This window comes from Quercus robur, chromosome 9 (assembly GCF_932294415.1).
Source record: "Quercus robur chromosome 9, dhQueRobu3.1, whole genome shotgun sequence".
In the NCBI taxonomy this organism is placed as follows: Eukaryota; Viridiplantae; Streptophyta; class Magnoliopsida; order Fagales; family Fagaceae; genus Quercus; species Quercus robur.
This window is the reverse complement of record NC_065542.1, coordinates 29729952-29752708: the sequence shown is the minus strand read 5'-3', so window position 1 is coordinate 29752708 and position 22757 is coordinate 29729952. Positions and strand designations below refer to the sequence as shown.

General features: G+C 40.7%; 1 protein-coding gene across 1 annotated transcript; it reads right to left on the bottom strand.

The window, feature by feature from the left end:
* Positions 1-14279: 14279 nt before the first annotated feature.
* LOC126700942 (uncharacterized) lies at positions 14280-15269 on the bottom strand. Its single transcript, XM_050399104.1, has 2 exons — positions 14568-15269; positions 14280-14408 (listed from the first exon to the last, which is right to left on the bottom strand). The coding sequence occupies exons 1-2, from the start codon at positions 15267-15269 to the stop codon at positions 14280-14282; spliced, it is 831 nt and encodes a 276-aa protein (XP_050255061.1).
* Between the last annotated feature and the right edge of the window lie 7488 nt (positions 15270-22757).

The following is a 22757-nucleotide window of genomic DNA, read 5'->3' as shown; positions in this document are numbered from 1 at the left end:
TGGGTTCTACTGGCGCTTTTGCTTTTGTTTCTTATTTTCTTCTTCTGTCTTTTTCCTTCGAGCTGTCCCAGTCTTCCTTTGCCTTTGTGCTTGAAGGATCCGCGCCTCTTGATGGTTGCTAAGGATCTTGACCTTTTATCCCTTGCCGTGGCTTTCTCTCTCTCTTTTTTTTTTTTTTTTAATCTTTTTGGATGCTTCTTCGTCTGGGCTTCAAGCTTCCTGGGCCTTTTATTCCTTCATGGTTCTCTTACATCTGTGACTTTGGACTTAGCTTGATTCTTCCTTTTGGGCCTAACTCATTCTTTTGGGCCTCTTTTATTAGGATCCTTTTTAGACCTCAACATTTAGCCCCCCGAGCTCGTGGGTTGCTTGAAGCCCACGCGTGAGTAATTCAGGTTTTCTAAGATTTTTCGTAGGATCCCCTCCCCTTTCTTTTTTTTTTTTTTTTTTTTTTTTTTTTTTTTTTTTTAACTTCTACTGGGTTCCATTCCCTTTTAATTGGGATCCCGACCCTTTTCTGTTGCTTTTGGTCACCTCCTTTTTATGTGTTGCGTTCCTTTATTCTTTTTGCAGTTTCCTCTTTGCACGGGACGTGCCAGTTGAGTATTTGAGTAAAAATTCCTCTACCCACTTTTCTCGTTTCCCATTACTTCTCATTAATAACTGCTGATTAATCCTTCCTTCAAATTAAATTTTTGGCAACTGGCGCGTCTTTCCATACATTGTCTTCCCCAACTGCTATTTGCGTCTTTATTATAGCCGTTTCACCTTATCACTTTGCTTCTCTGAGTCTTTCATTCTTGGGTTTCTCTTTCTTTTCCTTTTCTTCTCCGTTACTCCGGTCTTCCCCCTTTTCGCACTTTTAATCTCTTTTCTTCTCATTGTACGCATTGTTCTAATGGCTTCTTCTTCTTCCCGAAAGAGGAGAGAGCGTACTCCCAGTCCTTTTGAGGGCGAGGGCTCTTCTGGTTCTGCTCCGAGTGATTCTTGCAAGGTTATCGAACGTCTGGCCTTCCCTTTACGGGATCCTTGGTATTCTCCCAGTCCATTTTTCCCTCACATATCTCATGACGAGGCTCCTCCATCTCCTCATGCTTGGATGTTTTCTGGCCAAGCGGGTTTCGCCGGTTCTGCCCAGGTTCCTGACCCTAGAGAGATCTTTAACCTTCAGATTAGGCAAGGAGTTCGAGAGGCGGTGCCTATCTTCTTCGATTTTGTCCCGGGAAAAATCCAGGGCTGGCCTATCTGGGTAGACAAGGAACTGTCTGATGTTGAGTTTGTGGGTCGCTTGGAGCGCGCTGGTATCCTAAAGGCAGTGGTTATTTCCAGAAATCTTGAAGGTTTCAGAGACGCCAAAGGGCTTAGGCATCTGGTACGTCGTTGGTGCCCTTCCCTTCATACTTTTTTCTTTTCTGTTGGTGAATTGACGATTACCTTGGAGGATGTGGTGAATAACTTCCTCCTCCCGGTATTTGGTGATGAGAGCCCCTTTGATATTAATCTTTCTGGGGAGGATCTCATGGTGGAAGACAAATTGTTTGGTTATCTTGGTGGTCGTGCTGCCTTTTCTGGTGGTAAGCCGGCTAGAATGGGGAGATGGGTGATGACCCTCTCTCGTGAGGAAAATAAGGAAGTGAGGTGGGTCGGTTTTCTGGCTTTTTGGCTTAGCAAGTTCCTGTTTAGTGAGTTCCCTGGATATGGAGTTAAGTCCTCCTTTTTTCAGTTAGCGATCAAGTTGGCTCGAGGTACCCAATATCCTTTGAACCCTCTATTTCTGGGTCATGTTTACTCTCAATTGGACCAGCTTCATGGAGATGAGACTGAAGGTGATTCTTGTTATGTGATTACCTCATCTCTTCACTGTGCTATCCTTCAGATTTTCATGTGGGACCGTTCTGCAGCTACTTTGGCCAAGTGCAGGAATTTGAAATTTGTGAAGGATAAATTCCAAGGATCCCCTGACATAGTGAAGGGTCTTTGTGGCAATTCAACTGATGCTTTTCCCATTGTTTTTCGTTGGATTAGCTTGAAAGGTGGTGGCCTCAATCTTGTGGAGTTATTTGACCAAGCAGGGAACTTACATTGGAGATCCCTTCGTGAGTTTGGCTCTAGCTTTGCGTGTGATTCTGTATTGTCTTCTTTTTTGTCTTCTACAGGTAATACCTTTGACTTGCGCCGTGGTGATGAGGGCAGTCTGGCTTATCTTGCCTGCATTTGCCCCTCTTGGCTTCCTGTGCCTTCTTCGAGTGGCCCAAAATATACCCATTATTTAGCACACCGGGTGCTCCGACAGTTTGGTTTTGACCAGGATGTTCCTCCGGTTTTTAAGGACGTGGTGCCGTCCCTTCCTTCTTTGGATCCTTTCTTAAGGCTGCAGGCCTTTCCTTATTGGTCTTGGAGGAGCCCCCAATTTGCAGTGCCCAACTCCCAGAGAGGAGTCTTTGCTTCTAGTGGCTATACTAGTTATTGGAGAAGAGTACAGAAGTCTTTCATTGACTATGTTAGCTCTGGTATAGTTCGGGAAGCTCCGAATCCTAGTATTGTTTCTACTCCGACATCCAACAGGCGTTTATCCCTTCCTACTGCTGGGGTTGTTTCTGCTGCTGTAAGCAGCAAAACTGGATTCGCAGAATGGCATGCCTCCAAGGGAGGTTGGGTGACTTATGCACAGGATTTTCCTGAGACTTGGCTGGGTTATAGTCTCGTCATTGGTACTTCTCCTGGAGTGCCCATCAAGAAAGGTGCAGTGGAGACAATAGGTGCTATCTCCGCTCCGAGTAAAGGTAAGGATGTCAGGCCAGAAAAAATGAAAGCTGTTGATGTTGAGGAAAGCACAGAGGGTGCAAAGATAGGTCCTGAGACGAAAAGAAGAAAAATTGGGAAGTCTCAAACACACTTGGCATCTCCGGAAGGCAAGGATGTTGGGGAACCTTTGGCTTCAAGGACCCGGAAGAAGACCAAGGTAGAGTCTTCTTTTTCCCAGGTTCCTGTGACTACTTCAGTCCATGGTTCTCTAGGATCCTCTGGTTTTGTATCCCAGCCTCCTTTAGGACCCTCTGGGCGTACTTGTAGTAAACAAAAGACTTCTAGAGAATCTGTAGAGAGAGAGAGAAGGGCAAGACTTCTTTCCTTCTTCTCTCTTTTTCATTTGTTCACCTTGTTGCACTTATTTCTTCTTTGCTGATGAGTGGTGGTTTCCTTTGCAGTCCAAACGCAAGTCTAATTACAAGAAGGGCAAAAGCCAATCTTTTGGTGACGATGTGGTATGCGTGCCTTTTTTATTTATTTATTATTATTATTATTTATGTTCTCTCCCTTTTGCTCTAGCACTGTGTTGTTAGTATTACCCCGTTGTTTTCACTGGGCACTGTTTCTCCTCTTTTTCCTTTAGGTGGAGCTGTCTCCTCCTATGACCGGCAAAACTTTGGGAAAGGAGACTGTTACTACTCTTTTTGTTGCTCTTCCTATTACGGGGGAGGAGCCCCCCATTGGTGGTCTGGTTGAGGAAACCGGGCAACCGATGCAGGGTTCCCAGGATTCTTAGGATCCCAAAGCCTCTAAGATCCCTTCATCTCAAAGTCCCCATCTTGAGCGCACTCCTAGTCCCATCAGGACTGTGTTTCCTCAATCATTGTCAGATAAAGGTGCTTTGGGAGACACTCCTTTATCCAAACAAACAGGTGAGCCATGTTTCCTTGAAATAGCGTTACATCTCTATTTTTCTTTTCCAGTTTTTTTTTGAGTTCCTTCTTTCTTTTCCCTTTTAGGTCAAGCCAGTGAGAAGTCTGTTCCCAGTGTTGCCTCTTCCTTAGAATCAGAAAGTTCAGAAGGTGAGTGCGAGCTGCTCCACTGTGTTTCCTTTTCCTTTCTTTGCTTCCCTTTGCCTTTCTCCCTTTTTTTTTTTTAATGGCGAAGCCCCCTACATCTCTTCCTTCCTTTAACCATTTTGCCATTGGTTCTTCACCCTTTCTTCAACTTGCCTTATGTTCTCTCCCAGAATCTTCGAGGAAATCAGGGGATCAGGGAGAAGAGGCTCTGCCTCAGGAAGTCGGTACTGGTTTGTTCTTCTTTCTCTTCTCCTTTTTTTTTTTTTTTTTTTTTTTTTTTATATAAAAAAAAGAGACTAAATCTGTTCTTCCTTTTCTTTTTCTTTTTTGAATATTGATACAGGCTTTAAAGATTCTGAGCCTGTTATCCCTGAAGGAATTGTGAGACCCGTTCGAATAGTTGATCTTCAGCCAGAGCAAAAGGCTGCAAGTCCTCCAGTCTCTGCAAGTGGTGACACAACGATGGGGGACGCCTCGAGAGTGGCTGCCTCAGATCTTGATTCAAGGCTTTCCTCCTTCTTAGCTCGCTTTGACCTATTGGAATTTAACAATATTCCTACCAGCCATTTCCATGTCTTTGGGTCTTCTTATGGCAGCTTCCTGCGCTTCTCTGTTCCTACTGAAGGCCTGCCACTGCTAGAGAGTCTGCTCAAGAGTCATGGGGATTTCACCAGTGGCTTCAGGGGAGGCGTTTTTCTGGGTAATATTTTGTTGGAGTTGCTATGTGCTGTGCTGGTTTCCCTGAAGAATTCTTCTGTAGATTCTTTGTCTGAAGAAAAGCTTCTGGAGTGGAGAGGGGTGGTCCAAGACCTTCTGGAGGCCAAGTTCAATTTGTCCTTTTTGTTAGATCACTTGCGTCTGTTGACTCATATGCTGTTTCAGAGGCAATCAAGCAAGAGCATAGACATTGAGATAGCTACTGTTGAGGAAGCTTTGGCTCGTGCTCACAGGGTTTTACAAGATTTGAGGGTCAAGCGCCAGAGGATCCTTTCGGCTTCGATTGTACCTGTTATTCCTCCGGATGCCTCCCTGTTAGCCGGACTTATTCCTTAGCTTATTTTAGATTTATATAAACAATTTGGGGTTGTATAAGTTTTTTTTTTGAACATTGCTTTCCTCTTTCTTTCCTTGTGTTTCAAAACTGCTTCTAATTTCTTAGTATATGAATCTGTCTTTCTCTTTGATACATTGCCTTTTCTTTCCTTTTCTCTTTGATGCGTGACTTTTCTCTTTTCTTTCCCAAGTCCTGGACCATGGTTCCCACAGGCTTCACTGTAGGTTCTGGTCTAGGTACCTGGTGATCTATTATGCAAGTACTGAACTGGGTACACTGATATCTTTTGCCATATATATTTTTTTTTGATGCGGTCCCAGTTCATGGACTTTGACAGGTTCCCCTCTTTTGCCAAGTGCTAGGCTAGGTACCTTGGGCATTTTACCTTTTACCCATGATCCTAGACCTATGCACTTGGAACTGTCTGTGGGGTATCTAAAATTATTTGTAAGGTGAATCTTGGGCCATATGTGAAAGGGTATTACATACCTTTTTCTTTTTTCTTTGACTCAGGTATCCTTCTTTTAATCTATCCAAGCAAGGACTTTGCAGTACTTAGAGAAGGACTTAAATATTGAAGAAAAGGACTTCATTAAAATATGGTCACCTTTTAAGGAACAAAGAAAATCATTTAGTGCAGTATTGACCACAAAGTGTCAATCTATCATAGGTTCCTGAACAAAATCATTTTAGACTAGAATTCATGATAAAGGCTGAACGAAATAAAAAAGATAAAAATAAAAAAACACTTAGCAAATTGTGAAGCTAGTAAAAGGATCCTGATGTACCGGGATCCCCTCGTCCTTATGCATAGTACTGTTTCAGCCATTTCCCGTTTATGGGTTCTGTCAAGACTGTCCCATCTTCTTTGGTAAGGTAATAATACCCACTCTCATGAACTGCACTAATGATGTAGGGTCCTACCCACTTTGGGGTGAACTTGGAAGGCCCAGGCAGGTTCCTCCTCACGTGTTCTGCCATCCTTAGTACTAATTGCCCTTCAGTGAACATTCTTAGGCGTACTGCTTGTGCATATGCTCTAGTCATTCTTTGCTGGTACCTCTGGCTTCTTTTCTTGGCCAGCTCTCTTTCTTCTTCTACCCTTTCCAGATCTGCTAGCCTCCTTTCATTGTTTGTGTCCTCACTTTCTCCTTGGCTTTCCTCCAGAACTACCCTTGGTGTATGAATGACTAACTCCACGGGGCTGATGGCCTCTGTTCCATAGACTAGGGAGAATGGGGAGAATCCTGTGGCTGTCTTTAGAGAGCTCCTGCATGCCCAGAGTACATCTGCCAGATGATCATTCCATTTCCTCCATACTCATGCTTCATTTTCTTAAGGATCTTCAACATTACCCTATTAGTAGCTTCAGCTTGGCTGTTTCCTTGTGGGTAGTATGGGGTAAATCTCCCATGCTTGATGTGGTATGCTTCAGTTAACCCCTTCATATCTTTGTTTATGAATGGGGTTCCGTTGTCACCGATCAATCTTCTGGGGATCCCAAACCTTGTAATGATGTGGTTTCGAATGAAATTAGCTACGGCTTCTCCAGTGGCCTTTTTCAAAGGGATGGCCTCTACCCATTTTGTAAAGTACTCGGTGGCTGCCAGTATCCATATGTAATCGTTGGATGGAGGGTTTATGGGTCCTATGAGATCAAGCCCCCAAGTGTGAAAAGGCCATGGTGTCGTCATATCCTGTAGAACATTTGGGAAAGTGTGAATTACATCTCCCAGGACTTGGCAAGCATGACAGGTTTTGACCAGCTCCTCAGAGTCTCTTTTCATTGTTGGCCAGTAATATCCCAACAACAGTAATTGCTTATACAACCTTCTCTTTCCCGGGTGACTTCCATAATCTCCAGAATGTACTTCCCTGACTACTTCTCTAGCTTCTTTTGGTCCTAGACACCTTAGGGGATCTCCATGGTATCCCTTTTTGAATAAGATGTCGTTTTGCAGGAAATACCTGCCCGCTAGCCTCTTGAGCTTGTGGGCTAGTTTTTCGTCGGTTGGCAGGATCCCCTGAGCTAGGTATCCTATGAAAGGAACCCGCCAATCTTCTGCAATAAACACCACGTAGCTTTCTTCTTTATCTATTGCCAAATGACATTCCTGGCATTTCTCTTGTATAATTGCTGCTTCCTTGTCCATATTTGGCCAGTAATAGCCCATGCGCTGCATCCTTCTATATAGGCTGACCTTTTCTGCAATTCCACATGCTTGGGCCTGTAATTCTTCTAGCTTCGACTTTCCTTCCTTCTCGTTGATACATCTGGACAATATTCCTTCTGGCAGCCTTCTATACAATTCTCCTTCTATCTGAGTGTAATCCATTAGTTCTTTGATATTCCTTCTAGGCCCTGCCTCCTTCATCTTTTCTTTGACTTCGTTCCTCCAATCCCACTGTTTGGACTCTCCGGGATACGTCCCTTGGAGGATCCTTACAATAGAATGTTCCTGCCTTCCTATTTTTATCAGCGTATCTCTCCCATTAAATGGTATTTGGGATCCCAGGGTGGCGAGCGCATCAGCAAACCTATTTTCACTTCTTTGAGTGTACTCTATGCTAAAGGTCTGGAATTCCAGCTCCAGCCTTTGTGCCCAAGTTCTGTAGGCTGCTAAGCTTTGTTCCCGTAACGTGAAGTCACCTTTCACTTGGGAGACTACAAGATTGGAATCTCCCAACACTCTCATATGTTTCACTGCTATGCTGAGTGCTATAGTCAACCTGGTTAAGTATGCCTCATATTCGGCTGCATTATTAGAGCACGAGAAACCAAGCTTGAAAGACAAGGGTATGATATCCCCATTTTCACAACTTAGTACAATTCCTACCCTATTTGAAGTTGCTGTAGCTGACCCGTCAAACCTCATGGTCCATTTCTTCCCTGGGATCTCCATTACTGCTACCTCACCAAGGATTTCTTCGCTTAGCGGGCCTTCCTCCTTTCCTGGGAATTGAGCTAGCAAATCTGCTTTGGCCTGGCTTTTGACAGCCTTGGGAGTTCTCATGCCTATATCATATTGAGAGAGCAAAACTAGCCATTGTGCTATTCTTCCAGTGAGCAGGGGCTGGTGCAGGAGTGCCTTTATGGGGTAGGACTTGGTCACCAAAAGGATTTGGTGAGCTAAGAAGTACCTCTTTAGCCTTTGGGACGCATAAATGATCACTAGACAGACTTTCTCTATTCTGGGGTATCTGGTCTCGGTATCCTTGAGTGTCCTGCTCACATAATATATAGGCTGCTCGTTTCCTTGGTTGTCTTCTTGTGCCAGCAAAGCTCCTATTGCCTGGGAGTTTGATGCTAAGTATAGCAGCAGAGGTTGCCCACGTACTGGTGCCTGAAGGGTGGGCAGATGATTCATGATGCCTTGAATTTTTTGAAAAGCTTCCTGCTGCTCCGTTCTCCAGGTAAAATCATTCCCCTTTTTCAACAGCTTGGATAGACTTGCTGTAGCTGAGGCCAAACCAGGCACAAATCTCCTAATATAGGAGACCCTTCCCAAGAAGCTTTTGAGTTCCCTAACAGTAGTTAGTCTTCTCATTGTGGCGATAGCTGTGGCCTTGGCTGGATCCATACTTATGCCTTTGTGATGTACCAGGAACCCAAGGAACTTTTCAGCAGACACTCCAAAGGCGCATTTCATGGGGTTCATTCGTAACTTGTATTTCCTGCATCTTTGAAAGACTTGCTCAAGTACTTGGAAGTGTCCTGTTCTGGTCTTTGACTTGACCACAACGTCATCTACATAATCTTCCATCTCTTCATGCATCATGTCATGGAAAATGGCTGTCATGGTCCGCTGATACGTAGCCCTCGCATTTTTTAGGCCAAAGGGCATTACAGTGTAGTAAAAGTTCCCAATCGGAGTTCTGAATGCCGTCTTCTCTGCATCTTTGGCAGCCATGCGGATTTGGTTGTACCAACTATATCCATCCATAAATGACAACATTGAGCTTCTTGCAGCTGAATCTACAAGGAGGTCGATATTGGGCAAGGGGAATTCATCTTTAGGGCATGCCTTATGCAAGTTGCAAAAATTGACACAGCAATGGATCTGGCCATTTTTCTTCTTCACAGGTACAATGTTGGAAAGCCATTTTGGGTGTTGGATGGGTTTGATAAAACTAGCCGTTAGCAACTTTTTGACCTCTTGAACTATTTGAGCTTCTACCTCAATGTGGAAGACTCTAGCCGGTTGAACTACTGACCTCATCCTTGGGTTCACATTAAGAGAATGGACTACCAATCCTGGGTCTAAACCAGGCATCTCATCATAGGTCCATGCGAACACATCCCTGTATTTTTGAAGCAAGGTTATTAGTTGTTCCCTTTCTTGAGCCACCAATTGACTGCTAATGAAGACAGGCTTTCAGGATCCCGGTTCTGTTCCCAAGTCTATTTCCTTTAATTCTTCTTCGGGCTGAATCTGGGCCTCCTTAACTAGTTCTTCTGGAATTTCTTCTTGGGCCATCATGCAGCTTGGTGGTCTGGGACCTTCCTGCATAATGCATTTGGGTCTCGCGCACCTTCACAAACGATAGCTTAGTCTCCCTCCGGGCTCCCGTACCACCACACATTCTTGGGATCCTGAAGAGCTGGGCTCCCTTTTTTGTCTTTTTCTTTCCAGAAGGTCCCTCAGGTCACGGGTGCCCCTTCCTCCTTCTTCTTCTTCTAGGATGGGTGCCCCTGGGGTCCCTGGAGCGGGGCTCTCATCATCTAACTCGAATTCATCATAGAACATCGTTTCTGCAAAGTTTACTTCTCCCTGGCTGAAAGATTATGGTTGGCAGGGATCCTTATGGGCCTCCCGTTCAGTCTCCCTTTAATGCATTGATGGAAAGTGGATGGAATAAGGCGATGTTTATGAAGCCATCGGCGTCCTAGCAACACATGATAAGAGACTTCTGCATTAATCATATGGAACCTTGTCAGGGCTACTATTGGCCCTACCCTTAAGGCTAGCTGTACGTATCCTTCTGTTGATTCTACCGATCCTCCAAATCCTGTTATTTCCATGGGAGCCCCCAAGATCCTTCTGTCAACTAAGCCCACAGCTTCCAAGGTACTCAAGGCTATGAGATTAAGAGATGCTCCCGTGTCCACCAATGCTCTTCTGACTTGAACGCCGTTTGTGGTGGCCATTAGATAAAGAGGTCTACGGTGGTCTGGGTGCTCAACCTCCATGTCTTCATCAGTGAAGGTTATTGCATTGGTTGTCTCCAGGAAAGCTCGACTAGCATGTGACTCTGCTGTAAAGCATTCCATCCCTGAATCTGCTGCTATGCTCATGAGAGATTCTGTGGCCACTCTTCTTGCTTCTGGTCCGAATCCTAATTAATTGAATAGTGACCTGAACTTGGGATTCTTTTGGAGGGTCCTGACTATGCTTGGGTGGAAGGATCCTTCAGATTCTCCTGCTTCTGCCAGGTTCCCATGTATTACTACTGCTACCACTCCTTTCCCTTTGTGGTTAGGCAAGGGGTTCCTCTGCACTTCTGGCTCCTTCTGAGTGAGTTCCAGGGTTCCTTCCCTCAACTTTTTGTGGAAGAGTCTGCGAAGGGTCCAGTAATCCTTGGTGGAGTACTTGACATAATTATGGATTCTGCAAAATAAAGGGTTCTTCCTTTCTTCTTCAGTTGGTGGTCTGGACACAGTGAATGGCCTAACAACTCCATCTCCGATCCATTTATCCAAGACATGGCTTAATTCTTCAACTGTACATGGGATCACTAGTGGTTCCTCGAACACCTTCCCATCTGGTCTCTTCCTTTTTTCTCCTAGTGATGTTGTCATAGCTTGGGACACGAGCAGCCTTTTTGTCCTCATGGTTTGTGCCGTCCTTCTGGTTCTCTGTAGCAGGTCAGCAAACTGCATGATACATAGGTTTTCAAGGTTAAGCCTATAATAAAAAAGCATGTTGGCTACACAGGTTTCCACGAGCTCCTTCTCTTCGTGGTCCCCATAGCAGTCTAAGGACACGTCTTCAAATCTTTTAATGAACTGGACGGGATCCTCTCCAGGTCTCTGCCTCACCATTTGCAGGTTCTGGAAAGTGATCTTATCTTCACCAGGATAATATTTGGCACAGAATTTTTCCATCATCTCATCCCAGGTTTTGATGGACCCGGGTCTCAGCGTGGTGTACCAAGTATACGTCCTATCCACTAAGGATTTGGCGAATTCCCTTAGACATAATTCTCTGTCTCCTGCATAGGGGCCCATAGTATGGATAAACCTACTCACATGTTCCACAGCACTTCCATTTCTTCCATCGAAAGGATGGAACTTTGGGGGTTCGTACCCCTTAGGATATGGTTTGCCAAGAAGTTCTGGAGGGAACAGGGGATCCCAAGAGAATTGCTTGGGAATCCCCGATAGTTTTTCCCTTTCTTGCTTCAGGAGGGCATTGACATCTGCCAATGTTAGATACTGAGGGTTGGCTCTTCCTCCCACTGCTAACCCTCGTTCTGGCTGCGTTCCATCTTGGTGACCAGTAGGGGGAACATTGTCTCTGATTTCCTGTGTCCTGCCTTCTTTGAGAATACGAACTTCTTGCTCTAGATCCTTCAACATTGCTGTCATCCTGGCCATGAGGTCTGGTTCCTGTCTTATGTGTCTTTGTTCTGACACAACCTCCTGTTCTACCAGGGGTATCCCGCCTCCTTGCCTGGAAGCTACCTCATTTTCTCCTACGGGCTCAGAGGTCGTAGGTGGCATATTAGTTCCTTTGCTGTTTCTTTGTCTTGCAGGCATACTCTGTGAAGGGATTGCTTCTTCCCTCTTCTTTGCCCAGTCCCCAGCGGAGTCGCCAAAATGTGAGAGTGCCTTTTTTGGGACACTCAGGCCCAAGGATCCCGGGCCTAAATAAAAGGTTTGGTGAACCGGGCCTTGACTCACCGCAGCTAACAAGCTGTTTAAGAATCAAGTGATATGCAGGGGATGCTCCTGACAATAAAAGAAAATGACAAGCCAGGATATTTGTATTGAAGAATGCCAAAAAACAACAAGGTAAGTTCAAAAGGAAAAGAAGCAAGATTAGCAAAATGGTACAAAATAAATGCTAAGGGGATCCTGAGATTAATGAGGCATATTTCCTTAATACATTGTCTATGAAATTACAGAGAGCTCACTAGGACGTGATACAAGGTTCAATCAAGTTCAAAAATTGCAGTCTTGAATGGCTACTTCAACCTTCAAAACTTGCAAAGTTTGATTCTCTTTGAATCCGAGTATGTGCAATAGTGGCTTTTTTCAAGATACCGAGAAGCAACGTTTGTTTTCCCTTTAACGTTTTCTTTCTCCTCACCACAGATTTACTGATAGCTTTCTTTTTGAAAATCTCCTCTTTTTCTCTCTGTTTTCGCTACCCCTTCTTCGCAACCCATCCCTTCCTTTTATAATGGAGTTCTGGTCTTCCCGGGCAACCGTTGGTTCCCCTGTTTTGCTATCTTGCGAACAGAGCACGTTCAGTTCCTATCACTCGGTAAGTCCCATTTCCGTTTTTCTCATTCTTTCCTTCTTTCAGCTCTGATCTTTTGAAAGTTTCCTGGTCGATCACCTTCTTTGGGACGTGCTGAGGTATGCCCTTCTCGGCATCCCTGTTTCTTTGGCAGTTTCCACTTTTCCCTTTTCTTTCCCATCTGGGCGGAATCCTGTTCTGCCAATTTGAAAGCTGCTTGTTATTATTCTTTTCTTTGTGCTTCCCTGTTCTGGTTCCCCGAGGTTCTCTTCTGTCTGTTGCTATGAGAGGTCGCTGGGTTCCACTGGTGCTTTTGCTTTTTGTTTCTTATTTTCTTCTTCTGTCTTTTTCCTTCGAGCTGTCCCAGTCTTCCTTTGCCTTTGTGCTTGAAGGATCCGCGCCTCTTGATGGTTGCTGAGGATCTTGACCTTTTATCACATTGAATGAGGGTTTCTTTTTTTTTTTTTTTTTTTTTTTTTTCCTATGATGAGATATATTTTAGTTAGAATTTATGTGAATTTTGTTACTTTTAGACTTTTAGTTAATAGAGACCCATTTAGGAAGAAAAAAATAGAGACTCATTTAGGGTGTAAATTAAAACAATTTAAAGAGCTAATGATTTAGTTAAAAAGTGTTGAGGTCTAAAAAGGATCCTAATAAAAGAGGCCCAAAAGAATGAGTCAGGCCCAAAAGGAAGAATCAAGCTAAGTCCAAAGTTACAGATGTAAGAGAACCATGAAGGAATAAAAGGCCCAGGAAGCTTGAAGCCCAGACGAAGAAGCATCCAAAAAGATTAAAAAAAAAAAAAAAAAAAAAAAGAAACCCTCATTCAATGTGAGACTGTAAGATTCGTTTCATTGTATGAGAATTAGTTTTAGTCATTTAGTTATTATTACAAAAAATTTATAATAAAATTGCATATTACGTTAGGTCATGCCCTAATTATACTATATATAATATAGTTACCATATAATAAAATTTGTCAAGTGAACCCCTTCTATTTCTACTTATGTCATTGTGATGCATTATAAAACAATATTGGGCTTTTTCTCAAAAAAAAAAAAAAAAAACAATATTGGGCTTTTAAACCCTCTAATATGGGCTAGAAACCAGTCTACATGCTTCCCGTCATTTTTTTTTTTTTGGTGTGTGTGTGTGTGGATAGGAACATGCTTCTCATGATTGTTTTCTTCTCCAGCACGGCAGCACCTGGGCTAATCGCCTAAACCATCTTGATCATCATGACAAAGAACAGCCATCATGATCTTGGGTTACAATTAAAAAAAAAAAAAAAAAAAAAGGCAGATTGGAATTTCAATTTTCATTTATTTTTTCTATGACCACGAAGGTCATCTTGGGTTTATAATTTTTTTTTTTTTAAGTTGACTCTCTCTCTCTCTCTCTGTGTAATAAAAAAGCTGATTAATCAGTTAGTTACAAGGCAGAACTTTCTTATTTATTTATAATTGTTATTACAAGGAGCAACATGCACATTTGGCTCCTAATTATCTTATTTTCGGTCAGCAGACCCAAGGTCCAAAGCCAACAAACACTATCATATCATATGTCATTGGCCATTCCAATAAAACATCTAATAATTCATTCAGGAAATAAATTTAAAAAAATGCTGTCAATTCAAAAGAAGCTAATTCAGCAAAAAAAAAAGAAAAAGAAAAAGAAAAAAGAAGAAGCTAAAATGGCAAACAGAAGAAACCTAATAATAAACAAAAATAAAAAATAAAATAAAAAGAAGCAACATTTGAAACTGATTTATAATATTAATGGAAATTAAAGTATATATATTTCATTAAAGTACATATATACAGCTGTTATGCAGTTTGTCACGGTATCAATATCAAATATGATAATAATGCCCGACGCTATTACATAAAATAGAGTACAAAAACATTTTAGACCCAATCAAACATGATATTACTCGAGCTGAACATCCTTGGCCGTCAAAGGAACATACTCCCCTAGATAAACTTCAAGATGATCCTTGAGGGCTGACTTGTCTATATTTTCATGGTGGTAGGACTTGCAAACGAAATAGAGCACTGTCTGAACCACAAGCCCAAAAAGAAACAAATTGAAAAGCAATAACAAACATAGAACTCCATAGCCTACCCTACTCACTATGTTCAATGATACACCATGCATAACTAGATCCTTAAATAAACCTAGTATGGTTATGTGTGAAATAATGAGCATCAAAAATACCAAAGTAGCCACACCCATCTTTCCCTGTATAAGTGCCTTGCTCTTAATCATGGCCCGAAATCCAAAAGCGTCTTCTAACACGGTCACAACGCTAGCCAATTGCCAAACTATGGTTATATACACAAACCCCACAAGGTACAAGATCGAAAAAACAATGAATATGGCAATAGAAGCCATGGCTGACCAAATTCCAGCCCTATAAATAACGAAGATGATCACAGCAGCCAGAATGTTGTAAACGAGGAAGAATGCGTAAGAACACAAAAACGTGACCATAAGCCTCTTCCAAACCTTTGGGACAACACTCATAACCTTTTTGAAATCGACTTCACGGCCTGTGTAAGTACATGCGATGGTGTAAACCACAGCTGAGGTAGAGAGGAGTGAAAGGATGAGGAAGATAGTAAAGTATGCAGCTTTGAAAAGAAAAAAAGTGGTCCATTCTGAAGAGAGAACATCGGAGACTTTGTTGTATGTAGGAGACCCAGCTCGAGTATCCTCCAAGACAATTGTGTTGTGGTGGATCTTTGAGGTTAAAACCTCAGATACTTCCATATGACCCAGGAAGATTACGGACAGAGGAAGGATTAAGGTCAAGCTGATTTGGCCTAAGAGTCTCCTCCATGAGTACATGATCTTGTAAGCTTCTTTGTAGATACCAAAGAGACCGAGAAATTGCATCTCTTCTTGTTCCCTATCCATGGTGTGCTAGCTAGAGCTTTCTTCACTGGATTATTTGATTTCTTGTTGAAGGGGATGAATAAACTAGGAGAAGAGATGGAAATGAATTATGAAGAGAAGAGAATGGTATACAACGTTGGAGCAGGGATATTGATTATAGAGAATTGTCTTTGTCAATTTTGATACCAAACTACCCCTACTTTCCATTGAACTAGCCATGGTCCACTTTTTATATTAATCATGGGAAAAAAAAATATATATATAAATATATATATATATATATATATATATATTATATAATTGTATTATGTGGTGAGGAGCCATTATTCTTAAATGAGTGGCGCCTCAAGTAAATAAATACGTTTCTTGTATATTCAATGAAAAATATAGGACAATGTGTGTGTGACAATTATCTTTTATCCACATCATTTGACCCATTAAAAACAGTAACTTGTTACATAAAACATCCACCCATCCATTATAGACAGATTTCGCATATCGGCTAAGTAGGTTGATAATATCTTCTCTTCTAAAATTCGCATTACAATGTGTGATAATTTTTTTTAAAATAATGATAGTTGTACGTATATATGCTTTTTACTTTAGGTAAGCGTCCTTTCGATTAAGGTAAGATTATTGCATAAATGACCTCAAATACATCTATGTTTTTTCAGCTATATAGAAGAGCTTTTGTAATAGTTGAGTGATCATTTGGCCAAGCCATTAAAACAATATCAGTGACGCTTCAGTTCAGTGATGAAGCCAAAATTTGATTTTTAGAAGGGACAGAATTTATACAATGTACTAATAATTCACATAGGTGCATCCGGTGCATATGTGCGTATACACAATTCATAAAATGTGTAAATTGTAACAACTTTTCTATATATATTAGTAGCCAAAGTTGAGAGAAAATTTAATTAGTTTTTAATTGGATTTTCAATTTTAAGTCATGTGTCCTATTTAAATTTTAATTTTGTACTAAGTGAATTATTGAGTGTAAAAATCGAAAAGTCAAAATCCAATTAGCTAGATTCTAAATTGAATTTCAATTGGAGTCTAATTTTTCGCCACATGTCCTTCTAATTTTTTAATTTTTTTGGCAAGTGAATTATTTGGTGTAAAAACTGAAGAATCTAAAACCAATTAAATTCTAAATCATGTATAAATATGTATGTATAATGAGAAATCATTACAAATTTTAGAAATGTATTGTTTAAAAAAAGTGTAAGCTAATGCTATGTATAATTTAAACTGTAGGGCCCAATAATTCGTGGCTCTGGCCCATTTTTAACATTGGGGCCCAAGGCTCGAGCAGAGAAGGGGTATAGCCGAGGATCAGTAATAGAAGCCCAAACGGTCTTGAGACACAGCCGAGGATGACTCTATCCTCGGCATATCCGACGCCTCCCTGGAAGAGAGGGCAAAAACGGTATAAAAACAGTTTGGAAAAAATCTAAAATATCTATGTCAATAGAGGAGGAGACACTGGATAGTATAGCGACCAAGGACAAAAGGAAAGCTGTCATCACTGCCATTCAATACTCTGCACCTGACAGAGCCATGCTCTTCAATTTTTACAACCATCCCCAACCACTTTAGGCATGGGCTGATGGGACAAGTATCAACCTTGGAAAGTCGATCCTACATGTGGACGAAGGATAAGGAATACAGGTTAATATAAAAAGAGGAACAAACGATCTAAGAAAGGGGCTGGGAAAAATGGCCAAAAACCAGAGCCTCCCAATCCGCCTCTAGGAGAAAGACTCCTCGAAGCGAACACGATTTAATTCTATATGAACACCATGACTACCTACCATCCGGTGACCAGAGCCTAGCATTTCAAACCCACGCTCTACAAATGATACTGTCTGGGCCCTCTTTACGTACGAGCCCAATATTATCTTGGGGTCGTCACGGATCGAGCCCTTACAATTGGTGCCGTCTGTGGGGAGGGCTTGTGTCTTGGCACTAGTGGTGGGTTGAGGCAGTCCCTCACTTCATTTCTAGCAGTCGGATGTAGTGTTCTAGCGTAAAGTTTCACTAGGGGCTACGTTTCTTCACTGGGGGCTGCGCTTCGTAGCGTCAGCAGCGTGGATGGTTCTAGGGGCTCGGCCGAGGAGCTAATCCCCCTAAACCAAGGTCCCACGCCATAACTGAGGGGTTAATTCCACCAACTACTTATCAAAATCAAGTTTTGGACAGAACCAAGGTATTACATGGTCCTCGGACTCAAACCTATGGGGAAACCAACTACTTATCAAAATCAAGTTTTGGACAGAACCAAGGTATTGCATGGTCCTCGGACTCAAACCTATGGGGAAACCAACTACTTATCAAAATCAAGTTTTGGACAGAACCAAGGTATTGCAGGGTCCTCGAACTCAAACCTATGGGAAAACCAACTACTTATCAAAATCAAGTTTTGGACAGAACCAAGGTATTGCATGGTCCTCGGACTCAAACCTATGGGGAAACTAACTACTTATCAAATTCAAGTTTTGGACAGAACCAAGGTATTGCATGGTCCTCAGACTCAAACCTATGGGGAAACTAACTACTTATCAAATTCAAGTTTCGGACAGAACCAAGGTATTGCATGGTCCTCGGACTCAAACCTATGGGGAAACCAATTACTTATTAAAATCAAGTTTTGGACAGAACCAAGGTATTGCATGGTCCTCAGACTCAAACTTATGGGGAAACCAACTATTTATCAAAATCAAGTTTTGGACAGAACCAAGGTATTGCAGGGTCCTCGGACTCAAACCTATGGGGAAACCAACTACTTATCAAAATCAAGTTTTGGACAGAACCAAGGTATTGCATGGTCCTCGGACTCAAACTTATGGGGAAACCAACTACTTATCAAAATCAAGTTTTGGACAGAACCAAGGTATTGCATGGTCCTCGGACTCAAACTTATGGGAAAACCAACTACTTATCAAAATCAAGTTTTGGACAGAACTAAGGTATTGCATGGTCCTTGAACTCAAACCTATGGGGAAATCAACTACTTATCAAATTCAAGTTTTAGATAGAACCAAGGTATTGCAGGGTCCTCAGACTCAAACCTATGGGGAAACCAACTATTTATCAAAATCAAGTTTTGGACAGAACCAAGGTATTGCATGGTCCTCGGACTCAAACCTATAGGGAAACCAATTACTTATCAAAATCAAGTTTTGGATAGAACCAAGGTATTGCATGGTCCTCGGACTCAAACCTATGGGGAAACCAACTACTTATCAAAATCAAGTTTTGGATAGAACCAAGGTATTGCCTAGTCCTCAGACTCAAACCTTTGGGAAAGTCAGCTACTTAAGAAGAATTCTAAGCCACTCAGTCCTCGGACCAAACACCAGAAAAGGTTAAGGCTATGAAAGTTATTAGGAAGATGGCGAAACGCCTTATTATTCAGCGACCTGCAGGGGCTAGTCATTTTGGGTCATATATCCTTGGATGATTATTTCCTACACAGCATCGGGCATTCCGTCATCATCTCATTCAAGTTCGGGGTATACAACCCATTTTCAGTAAGGATTTCTGCCCTAAGTATCATTTGTTCAAACCAATATTCTTACACCAGCTAGCTTCAATAAGCACAAAGCGAGATCTTTTTATTAGCTGGGGTGTCGGCCTTAAGCATCGCTCAGTGTATAAAAATAAAAAAAGAAGTCACTGGGTAGTACGTCTATTCACGGCATAACCATTTCAGAAATAAGAGATAGAACATATGAAATAAAGCAATAACGACTTTTATTAATATAAAGAGGTATTACAATGTACAATGAAGGGCTTAAACAAGCCTATACAGAAGGCGAATTACAAAAATAATATAAAAAAAAAACGACAACGAAAAACAACAAGACAAATAAACAGTCAGAGGTCTTTTTAAGCTCGGCTCCGAAGTCTTTCCAAACTCTGCCCCAATAGCACCCATATTGAGAGGAGGACCTCCCTTGGTGGAAGAAGAGAGTAAGAGAAGAAGAGAAAGAAGGAGGAGAAGAAGAGAAAAAAGGAGGAGAAGAAGAGGAAGAAGGAAAAGCACCAGGATGGATCTGGTGATGGAAAATAAGAAGAAGGGGAGGCAAAAGAAGGCACCAGTAAAGGAAGAGAAGAAGAAGCAGGGGTACTTTGTCCCTGCGTCAGTCCTGACTCCTAACACACTGGTGTCGTGTTAGCTATGCTCATGAGAGAGTGGCTGGTACTGATGATGGATGACCCTAGCTTAGTCGCACCAAGAGCTTGACGCGATGAGCCCCTGCTTCAGATTTTGACTGAGAGGATGAGAGGTATCTTGAGTCTCTGCCATCCTTGTCCTGACTGAGCCATCTTAAGCTTCGGAGAGACATAGTGCTTCTGAGAATGGGGTGATCTTTTCATCCCCACTTCTATTTTCAAATGTGTCACACTATAAGATGTGATTATACTGAGAAGAAAGACTTAGAGCACAACTTAAAGGTTGAGGCTTTAGGGAGGTTAAGAAGTCTGCACGCAAAGGGAATACCCTCTCGTTTGGCTTCTTATATGGAACATGAATTCAGTGGCATTTAAATCCACACGTATCTCCAAGAAGATCTGTAAGTAAGGTAGCGTCCGTTTAACTCCTCAATATCATCGGTAACTATCAGTTTTGATTGACCTCGTAAAAGAAATTTATTAAAAATGCGCCTCGTACACTGAAACGACGGGAGCGCATCGTGTGTAAATCTAGAAGAATTTCTCGTAACCCGGCGCAGTTCCTAAACAGATGAGGAGACGCCAGCATTAATGAAGGGTAGAGCTCAACGAACCATAATAAGAGCTTGACATCATCAAAATCCTCCTCTCCGACCAAGAGGTCGGATAACAGGATTTTGAGGGGCTATTGTGGGGTCCAATAATTCGTGGCCCTGGCCCATTTTTAATATTGGGGCCCAAGGCTCGAGTTGAGAAGGGGTATAGTCGAGGATAGGTAATAGAAGCCCAAACGGTCTTGAGACATAGCCGATGATGACTCTATCCTCGGCATATCCGACGCCTCCCTAGAAGAGAGGGCAAAAACGGTATAAGAACAATTTGGAAAAAATCTAAAATATCTATGTCAATAGAGGAGGAGACGCTGGATAGTATAGCGACCAAAGATAAAAGGAAAGCTGCCATCACTGCCATTCAATACTCTGCACCTGACAGAGCCATGCTCTTCAACTTTTACAACCACCCCCAACCACTTTGGGCATGAGCTGATGGGACAAGTATCAGCCTTGGAAAGTCGATCCTACACGTGGACGAAGGATAAGGAATACAGGTTAATATAAAAAGAGGAACAAACGATCTAAGAAAGGGGCTGGGAAAAATGGCCAAATACCAGAGCCTCCCAGTCCGCCTCTAGGAGAAAGACTCCTTGAAGCGAACACGATTTAATTCTATATGAACACCATGACTAACTACCGTTCGGTGACCAAAGCCTAGCCTTTCAAACCCACGCTCTACAAATGATACTGTTTGGGCCCTCTTTATGTACGAGCCCAATATTATCTTGGGGTCGTCACGGATCGAGCCCTTACGTAAACATTTTCTAAAAAAAGGGTATAATTTGAACCGTATAATTGTGATTATTTCTAATTGTGCCCATACATATATATGAAGCTATACACTAGTATATAATTAAAATCAAAGTTGAGGGAAAATCTAATTAGATTCTAAATTAAATTCTAATGGTTGTATATTTTATGCCATGTGTTTTATCTAAGTTTTTTTTTTTTTTTTTTTTTTTTTTTTTTTTTTTTTTTGTTCTAGGTGAATTAATATTATGCAAAAGATTAAGTGTCTAATATAAAAAAACTATAAAAAAACCCAATAAACAAAAATGAGTAAACTTATGTGTATATCCAAAAAAAATTAAATTAAAATGAGAGAGAGAGAGAGTAGAACTCATCTATGACTATATATATAATTAAAGTCAATCTATATATATATATATATATATATAGAGAGAGAGAGAGAGAGAGAGAGTAGAACTCATCTATCACTATATATATAATTAAAGTCAATCTATATATATACATAATTAGAGCCAGAGGTGAGAGATAATCTAATAAAATTCTAAATTGAATTTTAATTGTTGTCTAATTTTACATCACATGTCTTATCTAAGTTATTTTAAAATTTTTGTTCTAGGTGATTAATGTGTGCGCAAAAGATGAAGATTCTAATATAAATAAACCATAAAAAAAAAACCCAATAAAAAAGTAAATTCATGTGTATATCCAAAAAAACTAAAATTAAAAATTAAAGAGAGAGAGAGAGAGAGAGAGAGAGAGAGAGAGAGAGAGGGAAAAACTCATCTATAACTATATATATATATTTATAATCAAAGTTAGAGAAAATCCTTTTTTTTTTTTTTTTTTTTTTTGAGAATCAAGAAAATCCAATTAGATTCCAATTGTTGTCTAATTTCACACCATGTTTCTTATCTTTTTTTTTTTTTTTTTTTTTGGTTCTAGGTGAGTAAATGTTGTGTAAAAGACAAAGGGTCTAATCTAAATAAAACATCAAAAACCCAATAAACAAAAGAAGAAGAAGAAGAAGAAGAAGAAGAAGAAGAAGAATAAGAAGGAGAAACTCATGTGTATATAAAAAAACTAAAATAAAAAATTAAAAGAGAGAGAGAGAGAGAGAGAGAGAGAGAGAGAGAGAGAGAGAGAGAGAGAGAGATTAAAACTCGTTTATGACTTAAAAAATGTGTAACTCTTGTACCAATTATAATTTGAATCCATATATGTTTATAATTGTAATTGTTTTTAATTGTGTCGTGCATATGCACAAGTTTTATGCTAGTTTTGATATAATGCACTTGAAAATTTAGAGTTTAATTGAAAAATAATTCTAATGCTTTTTAGATAATTACTACCAAATTTTTGCTCATGTTGTAATTCTTTTGAAGATACGATTATGATATTCATATAGATTTGAATTTCTATTATCAATTTTTTTTTTTGTATTTTTTCTCTTTATTTAATTTTTTTCTTTTCTTTTCTTGATTTTTTTTTTCTTTTTGTACCGTTTAAGCATTAAAAGAGATCGATAAAAGTAAAATAAAAATCGAAGTATAAGATTTTGGGGGATTATAATTCAAATATAAGTAGTAGTTGATTTTTTTTTTCGAGTGAGGCTGGTAAAATTGTTCTTTATGGATAAAAATTTATCTTATTAGACCGTTTCATTAAATAGCTTCTCCTTATAAACCTTGAGTTTTGACCTTGGCTTTAATCGGTGTAATATGTATACCCAATATATATATATATATATATATATGGATTCTTCAGATCCTCCAGATTTCCTAAAGTACTCTATCAATAGATTTCTTTGAATTCTAACTACTCTCTTATAATTTAAAGATCTATATTTTGTTATGTCAGTATTTCACTAACAATACTCTTAAAATAATAAAATAATATTACAAACAAAACAATTAAGATTACTTGCATATAAACATTTGGTGTACTATGAATTATGGGGGAAAAA